Source organism: Rhyacophila brunnea, unplaced genomic scaffold, assembly GCF_057557595.1.
Source record: "Rhyacophila brunnea isolate RB1 unplaced genomic scaffold, BYU_Rbru_1.0 scaffold_2, whole genome shotgun sequence".
NCBI classification, from domain to species: domain Eukaryota; kingdom Metazoa; phylum Arthropoda; class Insecta; order Trichoptera; family Rhyacophilidae; genus Rhyacophila; species Rhyacophila brunnea.
Genome location: NW_028232859.1, coordinates 6,679,848 through 6,690,159, shown reverse-complemented (window position 1 = coordinate 6,690,159; position 10,312 = coordinate 6,679,848). Strand labels below are relative to the sequence as shown.

At 34.5% G+C, this 10,312-nt stretch overlaps 1 protein-coding gene across 2 annotated transcripts in view; it reads right to left on the bottom strand.

Annotated features, from left to right (window-relative positions):
* Window positions 1–378: 378 nt before the first annotated feature.
* Atf6 (bZIP_ATF6 domain-containing protein ATf6) overlaps window positions 379–10,312 on the bottom strand; it is a 30,855-nt gene continuing 20,921 nt past the window's right edge. The window contains exons 7-15 of one of the 2 annotated variants that reach the window (XM_085947111.1): window positions 8,838–9,059; window positions 8,528–8,709; window positions 7,831–8,160; window positions 5,766–5,905; window positions 5,412–5,615; window positions 2,902–3,006; window positions 2,175–2,411; window positions 1,596–1,699; window positions 379–1,485 (exon numbers count right to left, since the gene is read on the bottom strand). In XM_085947111.1, the coding sequence (XP_085803237.1) occupies window positions 910–1,485; window positions 1,596–1,699; window positions 2,175–2,411; window positions 2,902–3,006; window positions 5,412–5,615; window positions 5,766–5,905; window positions 7,831–8,160; window positions 8,528–8,709; window positions 8,838–9,059 (2,100 nt within the window). In that variant the 3' untranslated portion in view covers window positions 379–909. The remainder of the gene's footprint in view (window positions 1,486–1,595; window positions 1,700–2,174; window positions 2,412–2,901; window positions 3,007–5,411; window positions 5,616–5,765; window positions 5,906–7,830; window positions 8,161–8,527; window positions 8,710–8,837; window positions 9,060–10,312) is intronic. The other variant, XM_085947112.1, reaches the window with a different exon arrangement.

Below are 10,312 nucleotides of genomic sequence, written 5' to 3'. Positions count from 1 at the left end.
AGGAAAAATGTGTAAAACAGTCTACGACATGATTTTAATGTCTAAATTTCAAGACAGGTGAATAGAATATTAAAACCTTTTAAGTTACCCAGTTAGGTACGTGCCAGCCTATATAGCTTCGTGTCTATGTTCACATGTATCTGATTTGTCTTAATCTAATAGTTCAATAAAAATACTATCAACATTTAACGAGAAATAAATATAGTCCATTCATATTATATTAATTATGTACTACTAAAAGATGTATCAAGTATAGAAATAATCCTTAATATTCAGTTACACACTGATGTGTCATTAATTATTTAACATATTAACGAACCTATTCTAATGTGGTATTGATATATTATTATAATTACTATGTTTATATATTAATTTTTTCTATAAAATATTTGTAAAATGCACGCAATATTTAATTTTAGGTCTTAAATAATCAATCAAATTGTAAATTTGAATAAAGGTCATACGTCTTCTTGACATAACTCAGTGCAACGGTGATTGTACGAGAGATACTTAAATAATTAATATATATTGAGATAGTACAAAACCTCTTATTCAATATACAACAATGATTATCGAGTAGGTAATACAAATCTCGCTTAGAAGATAATTTAAATTAGCTAGCTGGTCCAAACCAATACTATAAGTAATCACTGTCAACTATAATTTCTTGTTTTGAAACAATTACATACTCACTACGAATCGTGGAAGAAAAACAAATTTAGACAAGGTTCATGAAGTTTCATAACAAAAATTATATTAGATTTGGGTTCATTTTTGTCGCTTAATAAATACATAGACGATATAAAATGTACTCTTAATTAAGATTTAGATATACAAATATTACGATTGAGATAAACGATGCAAATCTTTAGGAACTCAGTGTTACTTATTACGGATTGCCCGCTGAAATCAGTTAACTCCGGTACTTCGTAACTTTCTATCATTTATAATGTTTGGCAGAACGGCTCCCCTCGACGGCTTACCTTCGATTGGAGAACTTAATTTAAAAGAATTTTTAATACTGCTGTACGAAATATTTCCTCTATCGAGTCTCTCTTTTGAAAAATTGACAAATCTCTTTTTACGATACGCTCGGTCAGTCGGTTTTACGACGGCTGTTTTATAAAAAAAGGAAAAATCGTGATCACCAGCAGTGCCGCCTGAAGTTTTCGACTGATTCGACTGTCTCATGGCATAATTGGGCAACACATTCTTTTCATATTTCATAGCCAAGGGACCTGTCATATTACGGTTAATATTCACAATGCTGGGATGCAATTTTTCAGTATTTTTTCTAGAAAATCGACGCCATCTTGTGTTTACACCTTCGAATGTTGAGTCAGAAGGGAAGACGGACGGGTTGGTAATGCGCGATGTTTTATTTTGAAATACCTTCTTGAGGATGGCATTATCGTTACTTTTCACAGCTGGCAATACTTTCACATTTAAATTTTCCTTTGGGGCGCTGAACGCAAAATCTTCACCCTGAAAACAAAGCACATCATAAAAACTCTTCACACAATAAATTATTTGCAATGTAAAAAAGACGGCAACGTAATGGGAAACATTTGCAACAGAAATTATAAATATCTCACCATAAGACGCCTAGGTATCGAATCAGCCCGGAGTCTTAATAGCGATGTATCCAAAACGGCACAATCCACTTGCAGTAAAGTCACAAACTCCTCAGACATGGATTCTGCAATACAAAAAACATACTAGAGATACAGATACACATGGATTGAATATAAATCATAACATAGAATATCTATTGGAATTATTTATACAGCCTTGTGAGCATTTAATGTAAGCATAAATTTTTAATGTTTTTCCCTTCCACTCAGCCATGTTTATCGTTGACCTAAAATGTCAGGTAGACATCAAGGAATAGATGATGAGATAACGGATCGTGCAGTCTCTCATCACATCAAGTGAAGTAGCGAAGACGTGATATTGGACCCAGCTAAGACACAATGGCAAAGCCTCTCTTCAAGCAAACTAGATCCCGGCACTCTGACAGAACGTTAATGCCATCCACAGGCTGTATACGCTGCAATGTCATAACAGGGATTCTTGAAGGCGTCGCGTGGTCAATATTGTCTGACTAAGAGTACATGGACAAAGAAATAAAAATATGAGATATAAGGGTGGCTGTATAAAAGTATTTGAATTACCATTGAAGGAGGTAGGCGGCAAAACCAGTGCCATTTTAGGTGGCAGAGTGTAGTTGTGATCTTTGGCCGGTAAAAGCAAGCCGTCTCCTCGCAAAGCGACCAAATAGAAAGTGTCCGCCCGCCTTCCCAAGACGCTGGCCCAATCACGAATACTCTCCTCTAACGCCACCGACGACCTGATTATCATGGGTTCGTTGCTGGGGGTTCTGCCCTCAATTTTTTCCACTTCTTGTTTGTCTAAAAAAATTAACATTAATATTATTTCACTCTATTAGTGCATATTGGTGGTTTAGGATCACAGGGCTAACTACAAAAATTCATCTTTTGAGTAAGCCCCGGTTTTGATAATGCCGTAAGCATATTTATTGGAGACACAAAGCACTATATCATACATAAATCTGTTTATAGGATATACTTCAGTAAAGTGTGCTTTATTTAATAAATTTCTTAGTACATACTATACATTTCTGTGCTGTTGTTGATAGGCTCCGTGATCCTAAACCCTTGAATGTACTTGAGTCTGCCATGAGACTGTGGAATTTTGTTGCATACATTGTTAGACGCGTGTTATGTAACAAATTTATAGAATCTGCTATTTTTTTATGTTAATTTTTTGTTGTTCAATCGGGATAATCGAGGTTCTATTGATTTAAAAATTGCTTTGTAGCTACATTATTGCCCAAATCAATTGAATCTCTAATCACAATGAAATTTAATAATATCTCACCACTGACAGACTTGACAAGTCGGTTTCCGCCACCATCGTGTTTTGGTTTATCACTGAGTCCATACAGCTTTTGCAGATGCCTCTCCGCCATTGTCTCAGAAGTATCTATCGATTGAATAAAGTACGATAAGTTTTAAATCTTAAATTGTGATAAAAATATATAATTACTTCCATAAGAATATTATTTTCAATTAAAAAAATATTGATTCTTCAATTGTTAGTTTTTTTGGACATTCACGAGCTTTCAGCCGTTACCGACTAACAACTTTTAAAGTTTATAGCGCTGCAACAGATAATATCATTGATATATGATGTAGTTTCAAGTTATATTCCTCTCTGGGTGAATGTGATGAATGTGCATCAAATTGAAAGTTTAAAGAATAAACAGTAGTGGTCAGTAGACCCCTTTCTTTCCGGAAAAAATAAATAATATTTTTAATTTAATACACTCGTACAAAATTTGTGTTACTACATAAATGAGTGCCTACTGTACTTCAAGGAAACCTGCCATTAATGTTATACAACTTAATATAGATAATTTTAAGGTTGAAGGTATATAATATTTTCTTTATATTATTCGGCTATCCCAGGGGTCGGCAAACCGCGGCTCGCGAGCCACATGCGGCTCTTTGGGTGTTGACGTGCGGCTCTTTGCCAAATTCCCAATTCACATTTTTTACAAAAAAGGTATGATTGTTGTCGTTTTAAATCCGCCCATTGCAAAAGTCGACAAATTAATTTTTTCTCCATTTCATATTGACACGAGCACTTTTGAAATAATTTTTTTTTGGTGGATTTAACAAGCAAAGAGTTATGTAGCTCCAAATTTGTAGGTCTTGGCACCAAAATTGAGGATTTGGAGAGAGAAAAATGCAATTAAATTTCACAACACAGCGGAGCGCTCTAAAAGATCTACATAATAAGGTAGATACTACGATGAACAATATAAATAGCATTTAGAGAAGCCAAATAACCGATAAGAATTTGGAGTCACGCCTAAAATTGAAAACTACTACTAAACATACAGACACTCTCTAAAGAAATGCAAGGAAGGTCATTGTTCACATTAGTTTTAAGGAATGCGTGAAAATTGTATTTAACTCATTTTCTGTAAAAATTGTATTTATAATGTCAACAATAAAAAAACTTATATTTGGGTTAGTTTTATTCGGAAAATCTTCTTCACTTGATAAATAAACAATAACATTCACTGAAATAAATCATATTTATAAAAATATATGTATGGCTCTCGAAAAAAAATTATAACCGTTGTGATACTCATATTTGGCTCTTTTGGTGCAAGAGTTTGCCGACCCCTGGGCTATCCAAATTACAAAAAAGTTACAAGATTTTCAAAACATAACTTCAATACTTTACATATTAGATGATACTCCGATTTAAAAAAACCACGGAAGATATGAAAAATATATTCATTTTTATGATAAAAATATTTTTACAACACGTAGTGATACATTTAAGAATATTAAGAACAAGCCATTTAAACCATTTCAGATTTATTAAATGGCCGTAAACAATGATAATAATATACTGAGAGCAGCAAGCGTAAACATTGAAACTGACCTCAAGACACTTGCTGCCAGCATGCTGTGTCAACGATCTCACTAGTGCTGACATTGAGTTCCATCTTGTGAATACATAATACAACGAGGACATTGACCGGAGTATCTGGTATGTACAGATTTGATTAAAAATAATGTCTAGAAAATATCTTATATAATGACATTTGACCACTGTGCGGCGGCTCGCGAACATTTAAAAAAAGTGGATGAGCCATAGACTATAGATACATCTAGACGCCACCCGTTGCATTGCTAAATGAAGCTACGTGCCGTGCGTTTGGTTTGTGGGCGAGCGAACGCATTCGCCTACAAATGTTCGAGACCATAGACCATTTCGCTAGTGCTCGCACTAGACGCTCAGAATTAAAATATAATTTTCTATTTTTTTACGTTATATGGTATTTTTAAGCGGTCAAAATGCAACCATTAGGTAAAGATATCCATAATTTATTAGATATTAAAATAAATAATAATATACAAATAAATTGTCACGAACATGTATCAACTTACCTATGAAACGTAATACCATTTTCTTGCTTATCAGTACGGCTACCATATTTTAATACAACACGCAGAACCACCTTTCCTACTTAATTAACTAAAAATATATACCACTGACTTTATGTTTAACACAAAAAACAGCAAATTTAGCAACACGAACTCGCAAATTATCGATGCTACGTGAAGCGATTCACCACGATTTGCCAGCGATACTTTTGGAAACTGACTCAAAAATATGTAGACCTTTTATCTTACTCTAGCTCGTGTCGCAGAGATTATAAGGGTGCCGAATACTTTCTCACTCGCACTCATGCATCGTTTTTGTTCAGGCCTTGGGATGAGCTAGTCTTACTAATAAAAAGGTTGCTGCTGAAAATGATAAACAGTAATTTGACAAATTAAGCAGAATTATAATTCAAATTGTCTCACCAACTACGTTATCATTGTCTTCGGCAACTAGAGTCAAATCTTCCCGTTTCAATGTGAGGTTTGTATAAGTGGCCCCGGTGATCCATCTGGTGAGCTCTCCTGCCAGACGGGCACTCTCCGAAGAGTTGACAGGACCGACGGGAGGACACGACTTCCAAACGGACGACGACGTGTTGTCCAGCGACTGATCAATGTGGCGTAAATCTAAAATATCCACATCAATTTATCATGCAATCAATGCAATCGAAAACGAATTTATATTTTTGAGACTTAAATCATAAGTAATTTTATTGGATAAATTCAAACTCTGTCAAATTAATAATGGAAATTTGACCATATTAAATTTTTCCTAACCATTTCCATCGGGGGCATAAGAATCTTCCTCAGATCCTTGCTGAGAATCATCCACTTGCCACAGCAAAGCTCTTGTATGATGAGGCACAGGTCCTAATCTGGCTGAAATTCCTGCTGTTTCACCTCGTAACCAATATGTCCTAAAAACAATCACAAAGCTATTCTTTAAAGCATTATAATATGTATTCTTTTCTCCTTAGTGTTTATATTAACATCAATATCAGTTTGAATTAATTCATCTGGTAAAGATGTCCATAATTCATTTCTCTCATTGCACAACACAATGTCTTTTCAGCCATCTGCTGATAGTAACTGCTAGGCTTATTCAACACAATAAAAAAACATAAATATATTATATATATGTATACGTTACGCCTAATGTGCGAAATTGACTATTACATGAAATGGGCAAAATTTTGGCTAATTCATGTAATAGTCAAGCCCGTTAGCGGTAAAATATCTGCCGAGTGCGTGAATTCGCCAGGGTATGAAATTCTTAAACTGTCAGTACTGACAGTAAAAAAGTAAATTTAATACGGATGGTTTTATTAGTTATAATTGGACATAATATAATATTATTATTATTATTATTAGGTTAGGTTGGGTTAGGTTAGGTTAGGTTTTGTAATTCTGAATTCATCTGAATGTCCATTTTGAGGTTAGCTAACAAGTATCAACAAACCATCACAAACATACAATCGACCATTGCACGATTTAGATACCCAAGCACGAATCAAATCGCGAAAATACCTTTTAATAAAATTCTTCCGTTATCATATTATAGTTCTAGATTTTTTTTGCGCATAGTAAATGGATATGTACGTCATTGTAGCTATTGATTGGTATATTTTTATATTATAAATGACATTTGACACATTTGGTTAGTTTGATTAGTTGCAAAAAATACCACCGGAGCGCGACAATCTATTTTGACCATAGATAATATACATACATTTTGACCAATGCATGAGCATTTGACACATTTAGTTTAGTTGGAAAAAAACACCACCGTAGCGCTACTATCTAATTTGTCCAATGCATGAACTAGGCAGAAAAATTACTGCCGAATTCACGCACTCGGCAGATATTTTGTCTAATGCATGAATAAGGCAACGTGCTTGCATTTTTCATGATTTAGGCAAAATTTTGCTCATTTCAATAGTCCATTTCGCACATTCGGCGGAACATATATATTAACCACTTCCCAGTTATATTTTGGTGAGAAAGGGTGTCTAAAAATTGTCAGATATTTTTTTAAACATTTTATAAACAATTTATTAAAAATTTTATTCTTACTTTTGTTTTACTTTTTTTCACATTAAATTAACACTTTTTTACAATATTTAAAATTTTATGAAAAATGTCAAATTTTCTTTTAACGTTTTATTATAAATTGTTTACATGTTTTTTTACTTTTTATCACAACAGATATGTAGGTTTATGTTTTAAATTTTACGGAAATAATAAAGTCTTTTTGGTATGGTAAATTTTGAAAAATTCAATACACAACCCTACATCACAATCTCGTCTCATTCCGTATTCGTTTGTCGTTTTCATTCATATGTGAGCAGCATACTTTGCACGTCTAGTAGGCCTTTCTTTATTCGCCGTAGATGGTATTGGTTGGTAACTAAAATGAAGCTAATAAGTATAAATAATATATACTTATTTTTTACGAACTTACTTCTAAAATGTGCTCCAAAATAACAAAAGTAACTAAATTCAAATTACAATAACATGCGACATACCTAACACAAAAATAACTATGAATGGAACAATTAAGTCATTGACTAATCAGGCCCGCTCTGCCTGGCAGTAAATAAAGCTTTTATTATGTCATATGGCTCATATATCACTCAAATACCAGTCAAAACAAATAATAAACTGTGTCACAAGTTGAAATACGATCTTCCCGAATGTAGCTCGTGATAAACATTCCTGTCAAGTTGATAAAAAAAACACCCGAGTCAGACTCGGGCTAGTCAGTGTGCGAAGAAAACGTATGCCCGAGTCACACTCGGGATAAACAGTCAAGTGGTTAAAAAAAACTTCAAATAATACATACCCGAATCCCCCAATGTTAACAGACACCATGAACATGACAGCAAGCAGAATAGCGGCACTCTTTCGATGCAGAGAAGCAGCCATTAAGCCCGCGACCGCCTTCAGTCCATTGGAAGATTTGACTGCTAGAGATTTAGAGACCATCGGGGTAACTATAGGGTTCAATGGCAATGTGTTTGTGTTCACAGGCCTGGACATGGCTGCGAGACGAGCTCTCAGCGCTGCATTTTCAGCCCGCACTTGCATCAATTCCGTTTCGGTTTCGGCCAAACGCATTTCCAATGCTGTAACATACTCCTTCTTCTTCTTGCGGGATAGGCATGCTGACTCTCTGATAGTGAAAACAAAAAAAAAATATTTATTATAATTTGGAACATGTCAATATTTCTAATAAGAAAAAAAATTGTACAGAATGTGACTCAAACTCAAACCCATAACCATTGCAATCTGGCTGCAATGGTTGAATAATCGAAAAAATCACCATTTTTTACTTTTTCTCTTATAATCAAACGAAACTGATAATCAAAAAGAAATCTGCATAACCGAGGTTATACTGTATGTTTTTGAGATTTTATAATTAATAATAAACATTCCATTATTAAATCATTGAATAAAAAAAAAGTTTAACTAAAATCATTTATTATTTATCTGATAGTTAAATAGATAAAAAAATTGCTGTACTTTTTAATAATATGTACCTGTTTTTAATCATTCTTTGCTGTTTTTTAAGCGCTTTGACTGCAATTTCAGGCGGTAGGCCATTAATTCCAACCGGAGAGCAATTGCCTTCCACTTCCATCGAACTGGAACTGGTGATTGACGCCGCAATGGGCTGGAGTGCTTCTCGTTTCTTCAGAATGATGGGAGCAGATAACGCCTGCTAATATCACATGAAGCTATGATTACTTTGCGGCTAAATAAATTAAATAAATACTAATCATGCATGTATTTCCCGTCATTGTAATTTGATTGTGAAATTTTGAATTGAATTTGAAAAATATATTATACCTGTTGAATCGAAGTAGTGTTGCCATTTATGGTAGAGAAAACCTCATCTGTAGAATTCCGATCCACTTTAGAAATATGTCTTTTGAAATTGTGATCAGCGGCAGGCACGATTGTGATCATTTTGGATTCCATTAACTTGGCGATGTTCTGAGGAGAGCCTGAATTAACTGATTTGGTTGTGACAATTGTTGTCGGGTTTGCAACTGGATTACATCCAGACAACTGGAAAGAATAAATAGATAAAGAGATTTTGTAGCGCGGGACCTCCGAATACTTTCTCACTCGCACAGCGGCCATCGCCTACAGTCAACGCGGGCGCCCCCACCACAGCGCCTTCCCACTATCGAGTCGTTCCCCACCGAAGCGCACCGGCTTTATCAGCTGGACGGCGAGGAAGGGGTCGCCTAGTTGGCAATATAAGGCGACACACGGCCTAGAAACATCAGTTAACCTTGGGCCAGCTTGGCCCTGACTTAGCATAGTAGTCTTGCTTACACTGACAACGGTACACACGGCTTTCCGTGACTCTATCAGTGTACAGTGAGCTATTGTGGTGAGCCAGGTACGAGCTCAGGTTTCACCTTCAACAACACAACGAACCCTTACGAATTTATTTATTAAGGAAGTACCTACTTTTACCCTTTTTTTTAAATTTTAAAAATATGTATTTTAAATTGTACGAAGGAAATATCTTAACGGCCCACATACTCAGCATAAACCAAAATGGAGCTTTTATGGTATTTTCAGAGCATGGACTTTACTTAAATGTTGTAGATAATCTATTTATATAATTTTGAAGCCTTAGAGCGGAATGCAGAAACATTTGTCATAACTAAAATTTCCTTAGCAGAAAACACTATGCAGAAACATTATCCTTAGTTAAGATCATTTCTATTGAAAATAAAACCATATTTAAAAATTCTCTTTCCTATAGTTTAGGTAAATTATTTTATAATTGTTAAACGATGACAAAAATATGACAACTGCATTTTATAAATGCAATAACTATAAATACATATTAATATTTAATTATAATACTCTTCTGTTTCCGTTATACGTCATTATACGTGATTCCACAGGCACCGCAAGATATTTTTTTAACATGGTAACAAGCGTCAAGTGTCATTCTATCACCTGGCATCTTGTATTTCTGCGGGCTGGCGTATAAAAGTAAAATAATATTCTGCAAGTACATCCCAAACGAATTAACACTATCAATATCCATATTGAGATACATTGTTAAATGAATTTGAGTGTATGGACTGTTTTATAAACATGCGAATTTATTTTGACATCAGCTGTCAGTGGTAAATGGTAATACAGAAGGGGGCGTGTTCATAACAAAAGTAGTCTATGGTTAAGGATTCCTTAACTCTATACTCAGGATTGTCTATAGTTAAGTCATGCTTTTCGGCGACTTATCCTTAGGATCGAAATCTTAGATTGTGCATGCCGCTCTTATTATCCTTTATATT